The 26709-nt window shown below is 43.2% G+C and overlaps 1 protein-coding gene across 4 annotated transcripts; it reads right to left on the minus strand.

Moving 5' to 3' along the window:
- Positions 1-372: 372 nt before the first annotated feature.
- Positions 373-26432, minus strand: NICOL1 (NELL2 interacting cell ontogeny regulator 1). Of its 4 annotated transcripts, XM_067567641.1 has the most exons (7): positions 26303-26432; positions 24019-24107; positions 17304-17852; positions 8960-9091; positions 8387-8535; positions 6420-6577; positions 373-461 (listed from the first exon to the last, which is right to left on the minus strand). In XM_067567641.1, exons 1-3 carry the CDS (start codon positions 26424-26426, stop codon positions 17781-17783), a joined length of 285 nt encoding a protein of 94 aa, XP_067423742.1. In that variant the 5' UTR covers positions 26427-26432; the 3' UTR covers positions 373-461; positions 6420-6577; positions 8387-8535; positions 8960-9091; positions 17304-17780. The 4 variants fall into 4 exon arrangements, 1 of the variants encoding a protein (XP_067423742.1); XR_010923550.1 differs by lacking the exons at positions 17304-17852; positions 24019-24107; positions 26303-26432 and adding an exon at positions 10902-10916; XR_010923551.1 differs by lacking the exons at positions 17304-17852; positions 24019-24107; positions 26303-26432 and adding an exon at positions 9519-9532.
- Positions 26433-26709: the final 277 nt, after the last annotated feature.

Below are 26709 nucleotides of genomic sequence, written 5' to 3' on the forward strand. Positions count from 1 at the left end.
TCCTCAGCGCAGGGGGGAGGATGACCTCCCACAGTCCCTTCCAACCCCACATTTCTGTACTTGTGATGTGAAAGGCAAGTCACCCTTTTCCTTTCTCTCTCCTCATCTCCTTCTCCCTCTTGGAGCTAGATGCAGGAACCAGGAGCTGTAGTTCTCTGGCCTGCGTTATGCAAGAAATCAGACTAGATGATCATAATGGGCCCCTCTGGCCTTAAAAGTCTATGAATCTCTTCTTGTCCCCCATACATTTGCACATTACAGTCCTATTTGTTGAAATGAAAGTGAGTCAAGCAAAAGGTGTTACGTCAGCTTTCCACAGTCAAGGCTAGTTGGCACATCAGGCCTAACCATCATTTCTAAGGAAACACCTACCCGTGTGTCTAGATTATATGCAGTCTTCTTTAAATCCTGCAGGGCCCTCTGCATGAATTCAAATGCATGGCAGTCAACACAGGGACGACCTGGGAAAAGATGCAGTAGAAAGACATCACTGAAATGGCATGGAATTGACATCATGACAGGACCAAGAGAAAGTATGCTTCTGTATTTCTGAGAAAGTTGCATTTTACAAAGGGTCCCCCCCCCATGAATGTCCCTGGGTTGCACACATAAAATGCCCAATGTGCATGCACAGGATGGAGCTGTGTGTATACAAAAGTTTATGCCTGTATGTGCAAATCCCCTGGACGATGCAGGTGAAGAACCTGTTCCTGCAAGGTATTGAGTGCCTTCAGCTCCCATTAATTTCCCTGCAGGTGAAGTCGCTCAGCCCCTTACGTGAAGGGGTCAGCTCCCTGCAGGACAAGATGCTACGAAAACATTTGCGGTGGTTCCAGAAATGATACAGACAAAAGTTATTTTTACAGAAGCCCTCAAGGACGTCTTGGCGAGGAAGAATGTCAAATTTGGTTTTCTTCCTTCGCCTGCTGCTATGTTTTCTTTCAGCTAGAAATGCAACGCACCCTCTCATCTCTGCAGCTGGTGTCAATGTCTGTGTGCACCCAGTGGTGAAGAGGAAGAGGAATTACAGGCTAATTCCTATTTCGAGGAAGAAGCTGTGCTATTCTGCAGAGTGCCCACTCCACACTGATCTAGGTCTGAGCCTCCTGCATTTGAATCAATTAATTAAAACAGCCTGCACTAAATACAGCATATAAAACTACTACCTCTGGATAAACAGGAAATAAGGTGATTGTGATTTACAGTACAATGATAATAGAGCACCCACTCCCAGAGAAAGGGGACCAGCTCCTGACCCATCTACAGCCCCTTTGTGCTGCTGACAATGGAAAATGGTCGTAAAGCTGCCTTAGCCATACGAGAATCTTGGTGTGGGTGGTGCAGGGCTGGTGTAGCTGTAACCCAGTGGTGGCCTCCCAGTGTAGGGAGCGCAGCAAAAGGGTGTGTCCAGAAGAGGGATGTAGGGAAAGCACTCCTGTGCTCTGTCAATCCTCAGTGACATCACAGCCCTTTGGGGCCCATTACCTACCAGGAGAAGTTCCAGCAGCTCTGAGGCTCCTTTAACTTGCACCAGAAGCCAAGACAAGTGCCTTGGTTGTGTGGATGAGGTGAGTAAACATACCTTACATTGAACTGGGGAGGCTAACATAGCTGTAAACTGCCTTTACCCCACCCCCATCCTGGACCCCGCAAGACACTTGAAAGACTAACAATCCTCCCCTCTCCTTCCCCTCTTCTACCTAATCAGGAAGAACATCATTGTTTCTCAAGCATCTCTGCTAGTTTAATATCTTCTGTAGTCTTAAAAAGTTTTAGTGATGGCCTCTCCTTAACACAGTGGGAATTTATAACCTTATCTACTGATGTATGAATATTTTTCTAAATTACAGACTTTACTGTCTCTACTTTACAGTTGTACTCTCACGGATTAGTGAGAATTATTGTGATGAGAATTAACTGTTCTCTTTATAGTATATCTGCATATGTGGACATCAGTCTAGAGCAAGACTAAGATGAGACATGAATAGTCCTCATTCTTTTAACCTTTCCTCAGATCTCATTTTTCTAAGCCTCCGTTGTTGCTGTCCTATGATATGAACTCTTCTCCATTTTCCCCCTCAATCCTTCTTACAGAGGATGACTACTTGCATTTTAAACATGTCAGGCATGGGCACTCTGCACCAAGAGGCATTCACCTATAAATGACAAGTGTGATTTCAGCAGCAAAGGCATCTCTCTCCAGGGTTGAGTTGGGTGGTGGACAGAGGCCAGCTATGAGCCAGCCTTTAAAGTAATTCACATTTGGAATGGTTTAAACAAATGGGGTTGGGGGTTTTTTTGGGTGGGGGAGGGGGAGGGTTCTCTCTAAAAAAAGGATTTCTGGTCTAATCATTTTGGCCTGCAAGCACAGAATGAGAAAACAGCAGAAAAGACTGCCTGCCTCCATCTTTTATCAGTGAACATTGGCATCACAGACAATTTTCTTAAATTACTGCACGTCTTTTGTAAAGTGTCTTGTGATGTCTCCATATGAGAAGGAGCTGCACAAGCTGAAGTTACTGTCACTAAAACATTTACAAAATTAGAACTGGGTGGTGCAAAAATGAAAGTGGGAGATGCTCATGTCAAAGACATCTGTCTCTGTATGCATAAAGACCCCAGATATCGGCAATCAACTGCTGACTCTATCCCTCACAAAAACATCAGAGAGCAGGATTAAAGGGACAAGCATTTTGCAGAACTTCACTCATGCTGACTGGAGACAGTGCAGATTCCTAAAGGTTGTGTATTAGAGTAAGGCAAATTTCACTCTAGGCAAACAAACAAGAGCAGGGCTGTTTTAATTGTGTTCAATGATTTGTAAGATGCACTTAGGTGGACTGTAGTGTATTTTGCCACAGTGATGACCTCTAAGTCATCTCAGTACAACCTTCTCCTATTCAATCTTTCTTTGTTGAGGAATGGGGACAGGCTGGCATTTTGGGTGGGCGGTGCGGGGGGCAGGAGGAAGAGATTTAACAGATTTGTGGATTAGCAGAATGAGAACACACAAGATTCTAGTATCATTAATTTAAATGGATCCTGTCTGCATGGAAGTTTTAAAATGTCTTCCTTGTGTCATCCTAGTAAATGACAAACTGCCATCCTGCTAGTAAATGACTGAAACTGAAATAATTACAGAAGTCTTATTTACTTCCAATTTACCCTTTGCATTTTATGTGACTTGGACTGTGAAACTAGACTGGCTGGTTTCCATTTTCAAGCTCTCATGCACCAGCACAAGGTTGTTGCACTTGGGCTGTAAACAACAGGGGGAGGTTTACACTTTTTTTTTTTTTTAAATTGGTTTTCATTGACATTTAAAGAAAACTATTCTAAAGTCATTGGTATCATTTAATGTTTGCACAGTCCTTTGCAGACTGTAAGCACTGAGTACAAGGTGCTGATTATGAGTAATCAACTAGGTCTTGCTCTCCACTTCACTTGTGAGCAAAGAGAAAACAAGAAAGGGCATCCACAGCCTCTTTCCACCCCAAACAGCACAGCAATATCTAGTAAGAGAAGGTCCAGCAAGGTCAGAACTCAAGCAGCAGGACCACTAAATTCACCAGCCCATACACCACTTGCCCAAGAGGGTGTAGTCTGTCATCTTGGAAGTGCATAGTATCTCCCAGAGCACTCTTGTGTATTGCTGACTGCAGTACACATTAGCTGGAGGCCACGTAGGGCTCCTGCTCTTATCAATAGCAAAGTTCACTCCATCATGCATCTCCTAGGCTTGCCCTGAAGAACGTGGTCGTGGCTGGCAGGACTCCCACACTGCAGGAAGTATCTGCCCGTGTCTTTGTTCCTACTTGTGGCAGCAAGGAGTGCAGATGCTCTCCTGCACTGGGTTTATTGGGTTTGGTAAACCACCCTGCCCCCCCCCCCCCCCCCCCCCCCCCCACACACACCCCCACTTGGACAAAAATTAGTGCGGGCCTTACATTTAAGTAAACACCTCCACCAGCAGACCCCTCGCTTGTGAGGTTCCTCAAGGGTCAGCACTCTCTGCAGTCCTATTCAACATCTACATGGCAGGTGAACTCAGGGCCGGATTTCCAAGGTAGGCACGTGCCTAGGGGTGCCAGCATTCTAGGGGCACCTGAAGAGTGGCAGATTACTGCACAGGCCAACGGGGCCTGTGCCCAAGGGCCCCAGCCAATTTGGGGGCCCATACACAAGCACTATAACTCTGGCCCCACCCCCTCCTCTCTCACCATTGCCTAGCTCCTCCACTTCCCCCCTGAGGCCTCACCCCCTGGCCAGGCCAGAAGCCAGAGCCCAGGGTTGAGCACTGCCCCAACCCCTCTTCCTCCCCCATCACCACCCCATGGGGCAGAGCTGGCCCAGGCATACCCCTCTCTCTCCCATCACCACCCCCACGTGCAAAACACAAAGGTCAGCTCTAGAAGATGCTGTACCTAGGGGCTCGTAAGGTGTAAATCTGGCCCTGGGTGAACTGGTCAGATGACATGGACTTAGGTGCTAACAATATGCAGGCAACACAGGGCTCTACCTTCATCCCATACAACCACATCACTACTGTCCAGTGCTTGGACAAGATCAGCTCATGGAAGTAGAGCAGCTGATTGAAGATGAACCCAAGCAAGACAGAACTTGTGAGTGAGCGGAAGAAAGCACTTTGAGTAATTTGCAGCAATGGCGCAGTTTCCTTTGGTTAAAGATACTCACTCACAATTTACTTAGCAGCACTCCTGGATTCCTCACTGGCATTAAGTTCTCACATTGCAGCATCACAAGCAAAGCATTCAACCATTTATAGTGGTCCTGGCAGACGATGTCCTGCCCTCAGTTATATGCACCTGTCTCACCTCCCAGCTAGGCTAGGGCAATGCTGTCTACCTGGGTAAAATGTTGCAAACCCTCAAGAAACACCAGCTAGAGGAGACACAGCAGTGCCTCTCCTCAGCAGCTCCAGGGGCATATCATACCTGTCTTCCACTCACTACACCGGCTTCTTCCCACACAATATTATGGCCAATGCAAGACCTCATTCTGTATCTTCAAGGTGCTCAACAGACTGGGCCCAGGATACCTAAAGGACTGCCTAAAGCTCAGGGTTAAGGATGGTGGTTGACAAGTGCTGTTCAATGGAATGCTCTACCACACAGGTGGAGATAGTCTGTGGAGGAGCTTTCTCTGGGGCCAGCCCACGACTGGGGAAAACCAACTCCACCACAAATGAAGAACCATCATGAAACTTCACTGCCTTCCATGCCAAGCGCAAAGTGCACTTCTTCACCCCACCTTTGCTAATATAAACACATAGCACAGTACACACAATTTAATTTAAACCCCTCCTCCCCCAGCTTTCCCTATGATGAGGGAATGATGGAAAGAATGAGCCACATGTGACAGATCTTAGTCAAGTCGATGAATGCACTACTGGAAAGCACTCAGATACTACTGTGAGGAGGGTGGTAGAAGAGAGTTTGAACAGATCAAGGGGGGAAAAAAAGGGGGGGGGGGAATTTAAACACTGTCTCTCTCCTAAAGATGACTGATAAAAATCTAACACTGACATGTTTAGGGACCAGTTTTATTTATGCAGTCACCTTCCACTCTTTTTAATCTTTGAGTGAGAGCTGCCTCATGTTTTTATCATTCTAGAGAGTGGACACTCTGCACTTGTTACACTTTTCATTGTCACAACACTATCTTCTCAAAACATCCTCACAGTATGAGTGTCCTCTCTTTACAGTGGGGGAAACTGAACCAGTGACTGGCCCAAGGCCACCAAGGCAGTCAGTGCTATAGCTGGGCTTAGAACTTGGGAGTTCCTGGCCTCCAGTCCTGCTCTGTGTCCAATGCCTCACATTTTATTTTGCTCAGACCTACAGCAGTGCAATTCCAGAATTCCACATGCATTTCAGGGATAAGCTTTGTGGGTCAAATTCCTTTGTAAAAATCCACTGGAGTCACACCAGAGATGAATCCAGCCCAATATGCTTTTTTTTCCCAAACCAAGCAACAAAGGACATGAAAAACATGCCTGCAACACCCTAGCAGAACCAAGCAACAGTTGCCTATAACAAACTGTAGCCAGACTAGTAAGGATTTCATATGTGCAATGGCACACCTAGACTATCTTCTTACAGATTTCTGGAAGAAAACAAAAATGACCTAAGATTATAAAGGTTTAAGATAACATCAGACAAATATTTAGTATTTAGTTTGTTTTCAAATAAGTGCTAACAAAATAATAATAATGCACACACTTCATTTACTTTCCTGGTGTTACAAACCAGTTTGCGCTTCCTAGCAAAAATTCAGAAGGGCAGCTTACACATGGAGTTTATGAAATCTGTGCATTCACTGGATTAAGTGAGGTACGTAAACAACATAGAAATCCTGCTTCTGAATCTGAGCTCGCGTAGCAGGGCAGAGGTACCTACTTTCTGCTGGAATGACACTCCCAGATTCTTGCCTGGCCCCCACCAGTTTCACACTCAGGAGGCCAACCACTGAAATTAACGGGATTGCCATCCACATCGCTCTCCAGAGCGAAGGAGACGCCATGATTATCATCAAGAATTAAAGCTTCCTTCCCAGCCTGAAACAAGAAGAAATAGTGACAGTCAGTTGTTTGCTCCCAGCACATTTACCCCAGTGAAGCAGATGTGAAATGACAGCCATAGGTACACATGCACACCCCCACACCCAATTGCAGCAATAGGCTATGCATTTGGAAGTAAAACTCACCCCAACTGCTAATGTTCTAAGTGCCTGCTTCCTCTGTCTTTTGTGACAGCCCCTTGGAAATGGCAGGAGCAAGCAGCTTGGAGAACCACTGCAGCCATACTGAGCATGCGTCCCCTATATTCCCCCCCCCCCCCCCACTGATTAGGGTCATTGCCATGGAGATTCACTATAGCAACAAAGGAGCTGCCAAGGAGAGAAGATTTAAAGGGGTAGTGACATGACATATGGTAGCTGCTTTGTTTGTTAATTGCCTCTGTTCTTGGATGGTCACTTCCTCTCATGGGCATACATTGGCACACTTCGGGGACCGCTACCACCATGCACTAGAACAACGATTTATGAATTTTTGCACTGTTGCCTTTATTCCAAAGTGTGGCTATGCTGAAATGTGCAGCACCCAGCCTTTGCTTAGCTACAAGTCATTTAGAGCAGGATTTCAGCTGGAGCGGGAATCAGGCACCTGGAGTCAAACTCTTGCTCTTTGTGGCAAAGACTCTGTTCTGTGTCTAGTAATAGGCAGAGCAGGGCACTAGTTATAAATAAACCCCTACGGCCAATAGAAGTGAATGTGAGCTAACCAGATGAATCATGCCTTCCAGCCGGTTTCTAAGGCCCAGACACAGGATCATGGAAGGTCACAAGCCAATATCCCAGAGATAAACACCCTGAATTTTGGGGGAGTTCATATTCCAAAGCCAACTCTTTGAATGGACTTGTAGAAAGTGCACTACCATCAACAGTGCTGTCTGGTGGTCAGGCAGTGGTTGGCAGGATGTCTCCCCCTTGAAGTACAGTCCTGTCCTTTAGCACCCCGGCACCAAGGGTTTCCATTCCCTCCCTTTCGCGCTGGCACGTTGGGCCCTCTCCACCGGGCTCCAGTCCAGGGCCCAGTGGTGGACAGCTCCACCCAACAGCTAAACTGCTGCCACCCCACATACCATTTCCTATCCACATCTCCTTCAGCTTCCCAGAGTAAGTCACTCCAATCAAGTTTGGCCCACAAACTGTCCCCTGTTTCTCCTTTGTGGGTTTGCACAGGTTTGGGTTGTCGGGTCCCAGGCAATGAGCTCCTGGGCAGTACTTTGCCCTCAGAGCAGCCATCTCTCCCTTCCATTGCCCGTCTCTGAACTGAACTGCTCTGCCCCCCTTTTTACAGCCCTGCCTCCTGCTTGTGCAGGCTTTGCAGGTGTGTCTGGATGGGATCACCTGGGCACAGAGCTGCTCCTTAACCCCTTGCTCTCAATTGTTGGGTTGTGTACACCTAATTATAGGGCCTGTTCTTAGAGTGACCCAAACAAAAAACCCAGATCTAAACTCCCCTGAACTCAGGAGTGCTTGAGAGCCTGACCCAGAGCTGGCTGAAGCTAAACGCTAGTAAGGTGGAGGTAATGCTTGTTGGCAGCTGGAAACACTTCCAAGAGCAGGTAGCCACATTGCAGGTGCCACCAGTTAAGCATGCAAATCCACAACTCATCAAGTCAGTTTGCATTTTAAGAGTTATTCTAGACTGACACCCAGCATGCACTGTGACTGTCAGGAAAGGATTCTGCCATCTCTTGCTGTCTAAGAGACTGCATCCACCTGGACCATAGCAACGTAATGTTCTTGGGTTTGAAAGCACCAGCCTTGAGAAAATGGCCGTTGGGAAATAATTCATTACCTCAGCAACATAGACTGCCACCAGCACCTGCATTCTGCTCATTCCACTGGCTTCTTCTTCCAGAATTCCTCACAGTCTGGGCCTAGACACTGTAAAGACTACCTCACGCTCTGTCTGGGACCTTGACTCCCAGCCACAGTCATAATGCCCTGGCAAAATGGAAATAGAGAGTGTGGAGCACAAGCTTTTACAGATGGTCCCTTGGGGTCAGGGCCCGATGAAAAGTTCTGGAGGGCTAGGAGTGAGGGCACATAGAACATTAGGTTCTTATACCATCCTTGGGGCCATACTGTTCCTTTTCACTAATATATTAGGCTGTGGCAGAGTTCACAGGAAAGTTATGTAGAGATACAGTCGGATAGTCTTTGGAAAGATAGAAGGAGCTGTCCATTTTAATCGTTTTTCTAGGGATCAATACAAACTGTGCTGAGCCAGTTAGACATTTGCCAATTTCCCCTTTATAATTGCTTGATCTTAGCACTTTGCAGTATGCAGGTAGGAACAGGGGCACAACAATAATAACTTCTGGGCCTCTAGGGCAAGAAACAGAAATTTAGTTCCTGTGGTACTCACTTAAGTGCTCCAACTTTTTTAAGGGAAAAGAAAGAAGAGTTTGTCTCCTGTCAGCATCTTGGGATGGCCTTAGAGTTTTCCGCAGTCCAGAAGTAAGTGATTTAGCAGCTGTCAGATGAAGAATAAGGCAAACTGCAGGACAGGCAAAAAAAAGAAATAGCAGATATGAAGCAAACCATTACAAATGGCTGACAGCCTCTTGACATTGCTGCACAGGGGCAAATTCATCCCCTCCATGCCATTGGGGAGTGATGTGGAGGAAAGGAATGCAGTAACACCTCCTCCAAGGTTGCAGACTGGCAGAGGCTGCTTAATGGCTAGAGTAGCCGCCATGCCATCTCAGTCCATAGGAGAGAAGGAGATGGGGATCCATTCAGTGGTGGATCCTCTGGACCCACTCCCAAGCACCAGGTGCGCACTACCACTGCTGAGTTGGAGCCTTGCCATGCAGAAAGTGCACCTGTCTGGTGTAGCCCGCACCAAATCCTGCCACCAACTTGTGTAGCAGAACTGCTGCCGGGGTGCCATCCACACATGCCAAGGTAGAACCAGGACTTACCCCCGAATGAAAATCTAAACCATGTTACAACAAAGCTGAATTCAGCCCAGTTTCTGAAGCCTTCCAGTGGCCAGAAGCGTTGCTTTTGGATACATACCAATGGCAAAGATTTATTTGGAAACAATTTTTTAAAAAGTTTTTAATTTAAAAAAAAAAAAAACCCAACCCTTTCTGCCCCCAGTATTTTGCAGCCCTTCCGTAGCTGAGTGGTGTTACTCACTGTACTGCAGAGATGTGACACTGGCAGGATGTGAGCTCATTGGACAAGACTAGAGTAATTTCTGTCCACTTTTAATCACGTGCTGACAATCAGAAGCCTCATCCTGTATTCTTTGCCCTCCCAGAGCTCCCATTGAGGCAGCTTAGGAGGTACAAGTCATGCAGGATCAGGTCCAAGAAGCAGAAATAGAGCCAAATTAAAAACTGCTGTAAGCCAGTGCCACTCCACTGATGTCAATGGAGTGGCTCTTGCTTACATCAGGTCAGAATTTTGCCAATAACGTTTAAACATTATACATCTGCAATTTCAATTGGAGTCAATATTTTCCTCTGCTTGCTCAAATGCTTGTGTAATATTACTGTGCAGTATTAAACTGCTGCCCCTTTTATCTCCTCAGTGGAGGATCAAGTAATTCCGGCATGTAGCGAGAAAGGCACTTTGAGCTACAATCTGGAGTCTTTCTCATGTCAAACTGAGTAGCCCTTTACCCTCATATAGTCCCATTGACACTCGTGGAGTAAAACATTATTCAGTATGGGTACAGGTATCAGATTTTGGCCCTTTAGGATCCTCAGGGATGAAAGACATATGTATATATTAGATATTATGAATGAGTGTGTTCTTTTTCTAACTGCTGGTTGCTAAAATAAAATAATACTAATACTTTGCACTTTTCATTTCAGAATCCCAAAGCACTTTGCAAAGGTGGCTAAGTATCATTATTCCCATTTTACAGATGGATAAAGTGAAACACTGAGGGTAAGCATCTTGTCCAATGTAGCAGAGTAAACCAAATCTGGGCCAAATTCTCTGCTGATGTAAATTGGTGAAGCTCCACTTAAATCAATGGAGCTGTGCTGTGCTGTGCTAATTTACAGCACAAATAGCTTGCTGTGAACTGCAGGTTACTCCGCTTACCCTCTTAAAATACTGGGATTTTTTAATTATTATTTTACTTTCAAAAGCAGTTAACAGTTTGTAGATAGCAAGAATCACTTTCCACTAGGAGAACTTTCAGAACACAGCATTGTGAAATCACTTCAAATAAAGCTGAACAACAGCGAATCACGAAAGCACACGTATGCCTTTGTTTGGTATTATGTGTATCAGAGATTCATGTTTTTGCTACAGCAATGGATAAATGGTGTCCTCTCTCTGCTTACCATCAAGGATGATCAAATTTGAAGCTACCAACTAGAGTCCATTTGGTGTCTAAAGAAAAAAAAAAGTAGTGAAATCCCAAATGACTGTGCAATCAGGTTTGCAAGGAGTTTAATTTTCCCTGTCTATAGAGATGGAAGACTTTTCTATACTAAGTAAAAATCTGATCACGAAAGACCAAAGAACATTCAGGCAGCCAAAAGAATTAAAGGCACCAAATGACTTTCTGGGAAGACATTTAGTGAGGACATTTTAGTGAGGCAAGACCTCTGGGAGCATTGTAAAATATATTATTGATCTTGTAGTGCCCTTAATACCACAGGTGCTGACAGAAGCATGGGAAATAGCACAGATTTATCTGTGCAGTGAATGAATAAAAATATTATTCAGCTACTTCAAAAATCACTAACATTAAGGGCATGAGTTAAATACACACAGAGAAAAAAGACTATTCAGAGGGAAGGCTGGCTGCTCTAGTTTTAACGTGTGCCCCTGAATATAAACACGGCTACCACGGTCATGGAGAGAACAGGGACAGGTTAAATAGGTACATTAGCCAATTATCTTGCCCCACTGTAAATCACTGGCCCCCTGAACATGTTGTATCCTGCTTCCCGATCAGCCATGTTGTGGCTCTCCTTCTGCTGTAGCTGTGGGCTAAGCACAAGCACCTCAGGAAGAAATCTGCCTGGTGCTGCCCCGAGTAAACCAACACCAACTCTTTATTCTTCTCCTGTGCAAAATGCTAAGTCAGTGCTCTGCTTGGTTTAATCAAGTGGAGGCTGCTGGCAGGGCATTCCCAGCACAAGGTCCTTCACTAGGGAACTCAGGGTCCTCTCACTATATCCCAACCTGGATTCATTTGCTGCCAGGGCAGCATCAAGGCCTCTCTGCTTCCCCAGTTTCTTTCTGAGCTGGCAGGGGCTTTTGGAGGATGTAGCTGGGAAGTCATTTGTTGGCATTGTTCATGCCAGCTTGTTAACTCTCATTTATATTATTGTTTCTCAAGACTAAACATACCCAGTTTTTTTAACCTTTCCTCATAGGTCAAGTTTTCTAAACCTTTTTTATCATTTGTGTTGCTCTCCTCTGGACTCCCCCCCCCCGTTTGTCCACATCTTTCTTAATGTGTGGAGCCCAGAACTTGGCACAGCACTCCAGCTGAGTCCTCATCAGTGCCCAACAGAGCGGGACAGTTACCACCAGTTAACACACCCCAGAAAGACATTTGCCTTTTTCACACTGAATCACATTGTTGGTTCATAGTCAATTTGTGACCCTCCTAACCCTTAGCTTTGCCTAGTCTATACTTTGGGCTTGCACTGTGTAACATGGTTTGATTCACTGCCTTGGCACCTCCTGCTTGCTACCTGGGGAATCAGCTCTCAGCCAGGCAGACACCTCTCTCTGCAGTATCTTGCCCTCCATCCTGTCTTCGCTGGACCCTGCTTCTCATGAGTTGGCCCTCCAGCTGGTCACTATCCACTTCCAGAGGATTCTAAAGTCCAGCCAAAACTCCAATGGTGATTTGGAGTAATAGGGGGGTGGGGGGAGCCAGGCCCACCCACTACTCCAGGTCCCAGCCCAAGGACCCTGTGTGTGGCAGCCTTTCACTGCATCTCCCCCAAATCCTCAGTGGATTTCCCTGGGCTACTTCTCCACAGCCCCAGTACCTTCTCTGCCCTGCTTCAGAACATTTGGCTCTGCTGAGTCCCAGCAGCCAGCCACTGCTCTGCCCAAAGTGCTGACAGTCCTCCCTCATTGAGCTCCTGGGAGTCACTTCCCTTGCTCTGCTCTGCAGCTCCCTTTTATACCGGCCTCCTGGGTCCTGATAAGCTGCCACGCAGCCCTTTCCTATTGGCTACCTTTTGTGCAGCCTTACCATGGGCCCTCTTAACCCTTTCCAGGCCACTGAGGGGCAGGCACCCCATCACACAATGGACTTGTGTAGCTACAGCAGTGGCTAACCACTGCTTGCTGAAACTGGACAAATTCCCACTGTAGACAAGGCTTTTGTGTTGTCTGTGTACATGCTGATTCTTCTGAAAAGCCAGGTTTCACAGCGGCTGGAGGTGGTATCAAAGCTGAACTGTTGGACCTGCTGCTGCTAGGCTTACATGACATTCACTGCTGACAAATGTTCAAAGTGAATTTTTAGTCATTGGCATAATGGTCTGGGAAGATTCAAGCAAATGACATTTGCTTGCCTTTTTTTTTTTTTTTTTTGACCAGTGGGAATCGGCCTGTAATATCTCTTCTGACTTGTTTGTTTGGCCCAAGAAAAATAAGAAATTCTTATGTTCTGAGAACATCTTTTTTCGTATGGGGGATTTTTTGTTAATTTGTTGGTGTTTTTAAGAAGGAGAAGTTTTGCCATATTAACTATTTTGCCACTGCCAGCCACAAACTATCATGAGCTCAAGATAAGGAGAATGCAGCAATTTTCCTTCACAGGGGCTCATTCTAACATTTTTTTCAGCTTTAATTCACCTGAATTCATATCCTTTGAGCTTTGCTTGGAAAAGTTACCATGGTGCAGCATATGGTTGCAACCCAAAATGATTAAAATACAGTTTGATCTTATGGTATAGATAAGACGACCATGTTTTAACAGTGATATGCGACAGCCACTAAGAACACAGTCAAAACATTGTTCAACTCCATCTAAAGTGCAAGACTGACATGTTCGTTAGCTGTGTGGGATGCTACCATGTTGGATATTGCAGCTAGGGTGACCAGATATCCTGATTTTACAGGGACAGTCCCGATATTCAGGGCTTTCTCTTATATAGGCACCTATTACCCCCCGATGCCCTATCCTGATTTTTCATACTTGCTATCTGTTCTCCCTAACTGCAGCATGGAAACTTTTCACAACATATACAGGCCCTTATAGCCAGATAAAAATGCACCATGGTTACTTTTATCTTTGGATAGGCAAGAAATCATGTACTTCAGATTACTATGTGGATAACTTGAGCACTTGTCATTTAATTGAGGGAAAAAATATCAAACCTCAAAACTTACAGGTGTAAAACTTTTATCAGTCCAGATGGGCCTCCTACTAAAGCCTTGTGTCTGAAAACTCAAACTTTGGGAAATTTTGAATCTGGTTCCATATTTTGTGGATGTCTCCAGATCTCTATAATGGACCAAAGTCTTAGGTTTAAACAACCCTGAACTTTGAAGAAGTTTGGCTTAGGATCTAAATTCAAAGTATATAGTTTAGGCTTGTTTCTATCTGCTAGCATTTACTGTTGTGGTCAACCAATCAATGGGCAACATGTTCTTGATAAACTTGTATGATTTCATTAAGAACTTGAAACTCAGCAAAGGTTTATTCAAAGCAAAATGACAAGTTTCCCATAGATTTATGTAGAAACCTCACAAAATTATAAATTTCATCTGATTTTGTTGCATAGCCATAAATCAACAATGGTTAACTTAAAACTTGGCCAGATTTGATACAAAATTTCAAGAACCTTAGCAAATTTTTCAGTGAACATGGACAAGAGTCACAGTCCTGACCCCTGAATGCACTCCAACACTTTCTGCTAGATATTTGAATCAGCTCCTTATATGTAGAACTTTCAGCACCTCAAATTAACACATAGTAGAGATGCTTTAGATTTAAAGCTAAAATGGAAGTTGTGTTTCCTGTGTTCATTCTAGCTAACAATCAAAATAAGAGCCAAATTCCTGTGATGCAACAACTGGCACTTTATGAATGTGGGAGAGAAAAAACAGCAGGTTACCGCTTCACAGTCACTATAAGATTCCAGTGGCACAGATGGCATAACATATGGCCAAACACTTTGTGGAGTTAAGGAATAAAACACAGGATGAAGTATGAAAAATACTGTTACAATCTCAAAACCAGCTATTTGGTTTTACAGGTTGAAGTTATTACATTACAAATAACATTAACTATAATGCTGAGACATCAAATGATCATTAGTAGAGCACAGCCCTAGCTGCAATAGTCTTTGCCAGTGCAGAGACAATGAGTGTAATGTACAGGCAAGAACACACACACAACATTCAGGTTCTCTAAAGAAAAGAACTTTAATACAGGCCTCTGTTGAAATGCATGTCCCACCAATCCCTATGGAACAGCAAAAGTCAGCACTCGTGCTACATGATTTGGTCACTCAAAATAGAGCAGCTGTATATAAAGAATGAGTTTTCAGCACAGTACCATTTTCAGACTTTACTGACAAAGCAATAAGAATGTAACATGGTTTTGCCCCCAACTGGCTACTTAAGGCAGAGTCAGAGGATGGTATCATGTGCCTTGATTCAAAGAGCAACCTGCATTCAAGACTCATGCAGACGTGCTGATGTGATGGAAGGTTTTCAGCAAGTGCATAGTTCATAGCAGAAATCAGAGAGGAATATTGGACCAGTTGCAGGAAACAATCCTTTGACTGGTGGTCTCAGGGGTTCCAAAGAGATCTTGTTTATTACTCTTACTATAGTCCCTGCTCCACAATTTAGAATGAAGAGTAGTTTTAAAATAACATTTTTATCATGGGATGGGTCCTTTCCCCACTATGGCTCCATGGCTTTGACAACTAGTAAAGACTTCCAAAGGGGCACTGATTACATGAAGAAGTGAAGTGTTTGCAGACCTTTGTGTCTTCTTCTTCTTCGTGGCCCCCAACATTTGGAACTCCTCTGACCTGATCTGATATGCCTCCACCCTCACCTTCTTCAAGTCACTTCTTAAAACTCAGTTCTTTCATAAGACCTCTGAGCGTCCATCTCTGGTGCTCCCCACTCCCATGTGGTGACTTTGCACAAGACAGACCCATAATGTAGATACTGAACATCTTCATAGATGAGGGGGGAAGAGTATGAGTTTGGGTGGTTATGTTATATTCAATTGCAGACAGGGGCCCATTTTTGTATGTTATCAAAAAAATGTTGTACATGAACCTAAAGCAAAAGAGAGGCACATTTTAACTAGTAATTCTTAGTTCATACATTTACAGCACCCCAAAGCGTACTGGGTACCGTCAGTACAAATAATACAAAAGACCTGCCTCAAAGAGCTTCTAATTTAAATTTTGTAGTGACACAGCCAATGCAAGGAAAGGGTGAGGAAGGACAAAGCCTACAGTAATAAGAGCATATACAGGCCCTGATTGTTCTGTTAAAAGTATAAAACGGGGGGGAGAGGGTTTAGTTGTTTGTGGAGTTTTAGATTAATTAACTCACTTCTTGTGGGAGGCTTGGCAGCCAGACTGAGTTTCAAGGAGGGACTGAAAGAGAAGCTAAATAAATAAAACTTGCTTCCAGTGATGGGCTTGGAGAGGTTGGGGGGTTGCTTGGGGGCCAGAAAAGATCTTTCAGGAAGGGTTTAACAGACCACTTCACCTTGAATGGTCCCTTAGGCTATGTGCTAACTACTTATGCTAAACTATTTGCTTGATCTTGTATTTAGCTGTTCCAGAGGGGTAACCCTGTTAGTCTGTTTTTAGCAAAACAGCAAGAGGTCTGTGGCACGTTAAAGACTGCCCAAATAAATTTGTTAGTCTTTAAGGTACCATAGAACTCTCGCTGTATTTAGTGTGACATTCTGAGTACCTTTCCCAGACCTGAAGACAAGCTCTGTGTACCTTGAAAGCTTGTCTTGCTCATCAATGTAAGTTGGTCCAATAAAAGATATTACCTCACCCACCTTGTCTCTCTAAATCTGCATAACTCGATAATTTCTAACCTTTTCATTCCCTCCCCCCCACCTCCCCGTTTTCATACTAATATAATATACACAGGTTTGTAGAGGGCAAAGAAAACAGGACTCTTGTAGCACTTGAGCACTGATCATGGAGAGAAATTAGAAGACTTTTTATATGTACAAAAGTAGACATGTTCAATGATAAGTTGCTGTGTGACACCACTTCCTAGCTCAACGGCAACATCTGAGTGCCATGAGCTTTCCTATGGTGAACGTACTTTCACAGAGAAAAGCTATACTACACAGATTTTGTGGTAATGAATGAAAATTTGATTCCTCTTTCCCTTTTTCATGCTGAACTTCCCATTCAAAGGGAAACAATGTTCCTTTTGGTGAGGGGTTACCTGTTTTTCTTGTAGTTTATTCTTCTTTTCCCTTTGTACACAACATGCATTTAGACTGGTAAAAAAATAGCTATTTGTAAAAGTGGTGGCATACCGTGGGAGCCCTTAGTGGGTAGTGACAGTGTATGATTTAATTCAGGGATACCTACATTCTCCCCAACCTCGTTGACAGCATGCCAGGAGACCCAAGAGTCATATTTAGAGGCAAATTCAGTCCAGATATAAGCAGCTGTAGCACCACTGAAATCCAGAGAGTTACAAATTGGCTGAATCTGGTCCAAATTTACATTATAAATAGAATGGATTGAAGCTACTACTACCTTTAATATGGAAATGGATCCTGCAGAGACTACAGGTCCCAGCATGCAACATTCTGTCTTGATATGATCAGTCAAACCACAATATTAGCATCTTCATATTCAAGATTAAATCAGCTACAGGCTACACTGTAGAACTCTTCAGGCCACATTTATCCGGTGGGTTACACATGGCCAGCCCTGATTTAATCAAAGGAAGTAGTTTCCCTCAGCCCCCAACCAAAACCAAAAACAACAGATTTAGTAATCTGAGTCCTTAATGGCAACACAAAGGATGTGAAAACAGAGAGAAGTATAAAAATAAGAATGACAAACCCCTCCCCCATCTCATACGGAACCTTCCCCACCCCCACTGGCTTTCCTCAGCAAACTGGGGTTTACATGCTTACAATATGTACTCCATCCAGCTGTCTGTATTACATACTGCAGCATTTTAAAAAGCAGTAGAACAGGCGACACTCCTTGGCTGTTCTCCAGTGTTCAGTTCAGTGTGTCTGCAGTTACACAGTCACACATAGTTCTCTTTTCCACTTGAAGTAGCAGTGTTTCTGTCTGCAAGGGGTTGTGGGGTGGGGGAGGGAGGAGAGAAAAAAGCAACATCAAACAATGAGCATCAGAATTATACAACTCATTAGCTCCTAAAGAAAAGTCTGTTTCATTTTTGTCACAAGAGATATCAGTTTGGTTCTACATGATGAGGCTTGGGAAAAATAACCAGACATATTGCTTAGTTATAGATGGTAATTAAGCCTTTGCCTATTAAATATGCATACCAAAGTGGCACCACTTCTTGTGATGCTCTGAAAAAATATATAGGAACCTGGTACACTCTGGGTTTCATTTACTTTCACATTAAAAACACTAATGTACATGAGAAGTTTTAAATAATTATTGTGCATTTCCAAAAATAATTTGTATTTATTATGTATTGTATTTATCATGATCCCATATAAGGTAGGCCCCTAAGTGTCAGAGCAGCATGAGGGGAAGTGTGTGGGGACAAGCCAAGTTTTTGTATAAATATTATTTAACAGAAGTGGTGGATTTGGGGAAAGTGAAATATTTTATGTATCCGAGATGCAGCATAAGGGGGAATTTTAAAATCAGTATTTTGCTTTATTTAAGAGGGGACACAGCCAATGAAAAGAATCAGGAGTAGAGCTGGGCCAATAACTGAATTTTCAGTTTGGTGACCACTCCAGGCTCTGGAGTGGAGTATGCTCTAGTGGGCACAGATTTTTCTGCCCATTCCTGCCAGGTGTCTTTCTGCCCTGTCCCAGGCCCAGTCCCAGTCTAATCTCTTCCCACCCGGCTCTTTCTTGCCGTCCCAGTCTCCACCTCTCAGGATTCTCATCCACTCCAGTCTCCTGGCCCAGCAAGCCCTAGTCTCACCCCTCCAGATTCCCCATCCCAGGATCCTCCATCCCCAGTTTCTCCTTCTCCGCACATCCAGTCCCACTCTCCTTGTCCAGCCATAAAGTACCAGTTTCCCCCTCCCCCCACCTCCTTGTACAGCCATTCTCAGTTCTCTCCTCCTGGCTCCTCCTCCTCCTCCTATCTGTGTCTCCCTTCCTTTCACCCTGGCTCCCAATTCCAATCTCCTTGCCCAACTAGTGACAGCGTCCCCAAAGACCCAGCTCCCAGTCCCAGTCTCCTTGTCCTGTCTTTTCCCCTGCATCCGGTTCCCAGTCCCAGATTCTCCTTTCACCCAGTCCCAGCATCACAGGCCCTGCCGTAAGAGGATAGAGCACGCTCAGCAAAGACAGAATCTTTGAAGATTTTAGCTGTTAAAAATCAAAGACGTCTCTACTGAGCATGTGCGAATTGTGATTGTCAAAGGCTTGTCACGTGGCCAAATTTGGGCAGATTTTCATTGACTTCAGTGAAATTCCCACGGTTACACAGGCAGTCAGTGGGAGAGCTGGGATTAGAATCAAAGTGTCCTGAGCACCCTCCCTCTTATCTAACCAATAAACACTTTGATGTTTTACCAGTTGTTAAATCATTAACATACCCTGAATTAGATACCATATAATTGTATCACTAATATTGAGCCCTTCAGTTACTCTGAGTGAGAAGGTCTAATCATTCTTTTGCAAATCACCTAAAATATAACCTTCACATTCCTCAAAGTCTTGAACATGATAACCCGACAGCTTGCCAATGGTTCCTCAGCTAAGACTGCTTACCAACATTTATATTTCTAATGAAAATTTACAAACTCAGTCATTGCTACGGTTTTATTTTTATTTTCATGTGCACAGCTAATTTGATATAATTTGCATATGCTAATTAACTATGGATAGATTAGCAATTAATAAAGAACAAATATAGGTTTTGGTAACTGTCATTTGAGCATCATCATAAAGCTGTTTACACACAAAATTAAAATATCTCTAAAAATATACCTAAAACATCTGAGTTTAAAGTTGCTAAGTTACGACCTGGATTTTGAGTCCATCAGAATTTAGGGCTGTTCAGAGCTGAGGTTTTGGTTAGGCCCACTGTAGAGAGAACAACACACTACAAACTTTGGATCTGGATCCAGGTTCAGATGCTGAACCCACACAAAAATTGCTGGTTGTTTGGAACCTGGCTTTGATTTATCTGACCTAAAAATGCACAGTCCCTGAGATGTTCCCCTTTTAGAATAACGACAACACATCCAACATCTCATGGCTAAAATTTTTCACAGGAATGTACCAGTTTTGACGGCAAAGGTTTCCCGGATGGAATTCTTGGTCAAACTCCCAGTTAGCTTGTGCCTGACTCAGACCAGAGATTTAGACCTGGGTCTCCCATATGCCAAGTGAGTGCTCTAACCACCAGGCTATCGTCTATTCTACATGCATAGTCTCTGGTCTTTGTGAAAAGTTTCAAAAGGTCTTGGTTTTGTCCCAGTGTGAAACAGGAAATTTTTTGAAATCTCAGAAAGGTTTACAAGACAGGAAAACATTTTCCAATCCACGTCTAGTTATGAGTTAGAGACAGAAAAGACCCATGAGATCATCACATCCATCTCATCTACAAACTGAGGCTATTGTCTCAAGGTAGAGAATGTCTCTAGTCTAGTGAGTATACCTGTGACTCTGGGAGCTCCTCAATGCCAGCTGGCAGAGGGCTCCCCATATTGTAACTCATATTGCATCTGACACCCTCATTACCCCCAACACACTGTTATTATAGTATGTATCTAAAAGATATCGTATGTAAACTGGTGACACACTGGTCCTGAAAATCATTGTGTCATGTATGTACAGGTTGTGTATAAAGAGTTATATGTGTATGATGGAAATATGTCTTTAAAATGTATTTGGGAGGCAGTGCTTAAACCCAGCCCGCCCTAGACAAAGAAATGTGTATTTATGTGTCTGATCTGCTTGATTACAGGCAGGGGACAATGAAAATACATTTACATATACAATAAATCAGTGATATTGATTAGATAGATAGAGAGAGAGACAGAGAGAGAGAGAGAGAGAGAGAGAGATCCCTGTCATGTGGTTTGCATATGAATAGTACTATAATTAATGAAACAATGAATTCACACGACTGTGGCTCTTTGTGGCTCCTGAACCACTGAGGTCTGAGAATTACTACAGAAAATGAAGCTACCAAGCTAAACGCACATCGAGGGACAGATCCCCTGCACCTCAAGAATCCTTCCTGGGCAGAGACAATGGACTTTGAGTAATAGAAGGTGGACAAAAGACATTCTGGTTATCCATCCCTTAGGGAACAAAGGGAACAGCACCCCTTGATTCTGTGAACATTTACCCCCACCTCCGGCTTGGAGGGCTGGAGGTGCTGATAACTAACTCTGAGTATGAAAACTGATTTGGCAAAGATGGTAATTTGCTAATCATAGAATTGTAGAATATTAGGGTTGGAAGAGACCTCAAGAGGTCATCTAGTCCAACCCCCTGATCAAAACAGGACCAACCCCAACTAAAACCATCCCAGCCAGAGCTTATCTTAAATTTTAGTCTCTAAAAAGCATGGTTTATTTTATTTGTAACCACACGGTCTCTTTTTCTCTTGCTTAGTATCACCTAAATCTCTGTTCTTTGTTAATAAATTTATTCTTGTTTTATTACAAAACCATTTCAGTGCTGTGTATTAAGGTAAAGTGAGTCTTCAGCTCACCTAGCAGGCTGACATGTGCTCTCTCTCTTTGGAGGCAGTGAACTAATAATTTCTGCGAGAGGGACTGGACACTGCAAGGAGACATCTCCAGGGAACTCAGGAACTGGGGTTCCCTGATCATTACCTGCAAAGCAAGGTTTAGATTGGCAGAGTCTTGAAGAGTTTGCTGGCAAGGCAGACAGGCTGGTGTGTCAGGAAGCTGACATACAACGTAACAAGATTGGGAGCTTTGCTGCTGCTAAGGCAGAGGGATAGCACAGTGGCTCCCAGTTCAGGGTATCCAGAGCAGGATGTTACAATACCAACAAGGGTAACAGTAGTTTATGAGAGCTAGCAATAGGAACTAGATTAAGACAACCAAACACATTATGCATAATCTGCCAAATATACATAATAGACTAAGATAACCGGACATATGATATGCAAACTGTCAAACAACTATCACATTAAAACTTCTGGTAAATACTAACTCAGGTTAAAGCAAGCTAGTGAGAAGAGAGTTGAAAAGCTCCATACCCATTAGTAATCTTCTGAGCCATCCAGTCCTCAACAACTATTAAATGCTTTAATGTTTTTTGAGACCATATAGAGAGAATTCCTAGTGGACATTCCTAATCCAGACACATTCAAAGATTCAACAATTTGGATTTAAACAGACTCCTAAATTAAGATGGAGAAAGACCGAGAGTCTGGTTTTGTGAGTGTATCTCACAGAGCGATGTTCTCAAACTCTGCTGTCATACCTACAACAGAGAAATACATGTTTTTGACATTCATCTCAGCTGAACCCAGTTTCCCCTCCCTTCTAATTTTCTCTCTGCCATTCAGATAAAAATAGCTTCAAGTAACTTTAATTTAAAAAAAAAGGGGGAAGAATATATCCCTCCCCAACTTCAAGTGAATTTAGACAACTGAGAGGCTCAAGAAATCAGTCTTCTCTGCAGCCTCTTTCTGTTTTTTCCAGCCTCACTTTTTGTTTGCTGTAGTCCTGTGGACATGACACTGTAGAACCCACAGGGGAAACTCTGAGAATCTTTATTCACTCTGGAGGTTTTTGAAGAAGTCCTGAGAAATCTCCGCAAAAAACCTAAGTTTGAAACCAGTTGGGTAGGTCAGATCTACTTTTTATTTCTTCTTCAGAAACCTGAACATCGGGGAATAATCAGTTAATGCAGACTGTTATGCTTGCTGTAGAGATTCCACTATACTTGTAACAGAAGGAAAGATGTACTGGTACATTTTAGTATGGCATTAACATGTAGTTTTGGCTTTAGTATTGCTCAGCAGATGTATTCATTAAGCTGATTTATTCATGGAGGAATCTGATGTACATTTGACTTGCATTTATTAAGCAGGTTTGTTTATAAGAATACATCTGCTGTGCCCCAATTTGGCCTGGCTGAAACACAGTCTTCCATAATAAAGTGTGCATTCAGGGTATCTTCATCCCTGAAGCTGTCCTTTTATTTAAACATATGGCTAAACTTTCAAAAGGTCCTCAGACCAATCTCTAAAAATATCAGTGTGGTTTTGTGATATCAAATCTGAAAAATACATTTGTTTATATAAATCAGATGTCACATAATATAATGCTCAAGGTTTTAGAGGCTTCTTTTGAAAATGTGCATGAATGGAAAACACAGCAAATGGAGATCTTACTATGGTCTATGTACATTTTTGGTGTAGCATATACAACAGTGGGGTAATTTATGTCTGCTAGAAGATAAACCATGCTCATTCACTGGGTTTAGAAAATTTAAATATCTTACATTTACATAGTGTCTTTCATTACACCATATTTAAATTGCACAACACAGGAATCATTTCACCCGCCACTGAAATGCAGCCACCTCTAGAGGTGAACATGGCAGCTGTTTACCAGCAGATAGCAACACTGTACTATAGTTTAGCATAGGACTTAAAGAAGCTTCTAGGTTGTTTTAGGTGCAGCCCTAAGTGGAGTGAATTGCAATAGTGTAATATTGAGGTGACAAAGGCACAGATCACAGTAGCAAGGTTTGCATCTGAAAGAAATCATTTTAATGTCCTAGCTAGACAAAGACTAAAAAAAAACCTTCCTAGACACTGCTAATGTTTAACAGCAATTGGAGACAACAGATTGCAAACTCTAGTAACAACAGGTAGACACACACTCTCAATAGGAGGGGAAAGCATGATCTTTTAATAATTTTTCCCTTGCCGACAAGCATCGCTTTAGTTTTATCCAGAATGAGCTTCAACCAACTAGCTCTCAATCCCACCTCAACCCCAGCCAGCTACTAGACCAAGGGCTGATAGCAATGGCTGAGTTGGGTGAGACAGAGAGAGTATTGGGTGTCATGAAAATATTGAAAGCTGTGCAGACCACAGCTCCTTACTAGTCCTCCCCATGGTCTCTTATACGTTGAATAAGAGGGAACTCCACATGTTGTTTTCCTGAGCAATGAACAGAAATTGTCCAACAGAACAGGTATGTACAGTAGATTGCTATTGCCCAAACAAAATGTATCCATTTTACCCACTTTTAAGCAAACCAACTTTGTCATATCAAAAAAGTCCAGTGCCTTCTTACCCGTGTGTCTAGATTATATGCAGTCTTCTTTAAATCTTGCAAGGCTCTCTGCATGAATTCAAATGCATGGCAGTCAACACAGGGGCGACCTAGGGAAGGATTTTAGTAGAGAGACATTCCTAAATGGCATTAAATAGTAATTAAACAGAATGACTATGACTTTTGACTGAATCAGGCCCTTCCAACGGAGCATTAAGCAGGGCAGCAATAGAAACATCCACTACCAGTACTGGGTAGCTAACTTAGAAAAGCAGAGAAAGAAAGTTGTGATTTAAGAGTAATGAAAAGCTGCAAGTGAAAGTCCAGGAAGCAAATCAATCTATCCGTCCATGTTTTTATACCATGCCCATCATCCTTGTATCTGAGTTCCTCAAAAAGAATTCATAATAAAGTCAGGGGGTCTTATTTTCCTTTCAGTTCTGCTGAGGCAGTTTGGACTGTGTTTTAGTAAATCATTTATATTATTTTTTAAAATTATTTTCCCTTCTTTCCTTTTCCTCCTCTTCCTCATTATTTACTATTTGTATTGAGATAGTTCCTAGCAGACCCAGTCATAGATCGGACCCCATTGTGCCTGGTACTATACAAACCATTGCCGCATCTCCCTGTCTTCCCTTCCCTTCCATCTTTCTTATTCTTGGTTACTATTTTTAGTTGCCGTGGGATTGCTAAATTGAAGTAGTGACTTTTCTGCTTCCACTTTGCTCTGAAAGTGATAAGAACGGTGGTCAATCTAATCTCCTCCAGTAAAGACCTGCAAAGCCTTGGTCCTGTTTCCAAGAAAATCCTGTTGCCAGCTGTCAGAAAGTTGCGCCTTGAAATGGACAGTTTAATGGAATGCATCTGAGGTCATCACCACACCGAGTTTAATAACTTGGGTCAAGGTGATAAAGTGAGACTTTCAATTTGACGCAGTCTTTGGACTGAGACTTTGACCCATTATTCTATGGGGAGCCATTGCAGTGAGTAGCATATCACGGTGTTCTTAATGCCTGCTGTTGCTGGAGAGGTGAGCTGCTGTCTCCTGTCTAAGTAATCCGAGCTGAAAGTCACAAGGATGTGGATTGCCCTGGCCAGATCTTCATCCAACTATATATTATAAACATTAGTAATTCAGAGACAGGACAGATAAAGCAATGATAATAGTATGCTCTAGCATCAACTCTTATTGGCACTCCATGGACTCTCACTTGCCTCTTAATTTCTATGCATCTTTGATTATTTCACTGGGAGATGTGCTTGAATGAGGAATTCAGGACTTGGGGCCAGTCAGCGTTCTGAAGTCCAGTATAAACAAGGAAAGAACAAGTGTGAGGCTGCAGTGACCTTCAGCCTGTTGTGTAAACACTGTGACTAATTGCTACATACTCTTGACAAACTGGAGCAGGATCCTACATGAAGTCTGCCTACCTGAGAAAAGAAATTCTCCAAACTATTCAGCTACAGCAGAATAAAAGGAGAAAGGAATAAAAATAAAAATATATTTAATAGAGCTAATCTCTGAATGTTCAAGTATATTTCCTAGTCTAATTCTGTTGTTATTATTTATTTATATACATAGGACCAAAGGTGAGGATAAAATGACAGGTCCTTGTTCCAAATAAATAAATAAAATAACAGGTCCGTGTTCCAAGTGGTTTATAAAGTAAAATAGATTCAACACAACTCAATGGATGACTCAATGGATGACAAAGGGAGGGGAATGGGCAGATGAAGCCTGCAATTGTGAAAGATTATGAAATGTGCTTATTATGTCAGTATCCTGTTCATTCATTCATTTTTTAAGAGAATTTTAAAAAATATATTAGGGTTTGGGGATAGTGCCCAGAATGAAGGCACTGGTGAGAGGGCATTGTTGGCGGAAAGAAGTGAGCCTTCAGGATGCATATAAAGGTGGAGAATATAATTGCATGGAGCACAGGAACAGGGAGGATCCAAATGTAGGGGGTGGAGATGGAGCAACAAAGTGTGCAACATTGGCAGAGTATAGCATGTGAGCTGGGTAGTGGTAGGACAGAAGAAATGCAGGAGGGCCAGAGTAGTGAGGGGCCTTGGATGAGTGAATGGAGGGTAGGAATGTGATCCAGAAGTCATTGTGGGACTGAGGGAGGCGTTGCATGGTATGCTTTGAAGTTTTTCACCTAGGGCAATGAAAACATGAAGTTTCCAGGACTGGTTGAATTGTTTAAGATGATCTTTAAACACCTGTAAATCCTGCAGAATTAAATCTGCATTAAGCTCATGTCTGGTTATGAGAGACCCCTGTATTCTGGGCAGTACGTACTTTCAGCTGGGATTGTTGTTCCTGCTTCTTGGTCAGCTTTAACGGGCTCCATGGTGAGCAGCGCAACTGCAAAAATTAAAGGAACCATGAAGACCACTCTTCTTAGGAGGCAAGGTGTCAGCATCCTGCTAATTGGTTCTTCCTCCTTTATCAGGGGCAATAAACAAGTTAGTGAGACACATTACGTTCTGTAAAATGAAACCTTTTCATCTGTAATGTTCATGATAGGTACAAGACTGGCCATCCTGGAGATTAAATTCTTCACTTTATCTACAGAACAGGTACAGCATGGACTGTGGCAGAACAAAGTTCTCCATCCCACCCACTCATGTGCTTCATATCTAGCCTAACAGGACTTCCTGTAGGAATGAGATAGAAGTTCAGTTGCCATGGCTCAATCAGTCTCC

Source organism: Emydura macquarii, unplaced genomic scaffold, assembly GCF_026122565.2.
Source record: "Emydura macquarii macquarii isolate MOO-44397 ecotype Brisbane River unplaced genomic scaffold, CSIRO-AGI_Emac_v2 contig_2795, whole genome shotgun sequence".
In the NCBI taxonomy this organism is placed as follows: domain Eukaryota; kingdom Metazoa; phylum Chordata; order Testudines; family Chelidae; genus Emydura; species Emydura macquarii.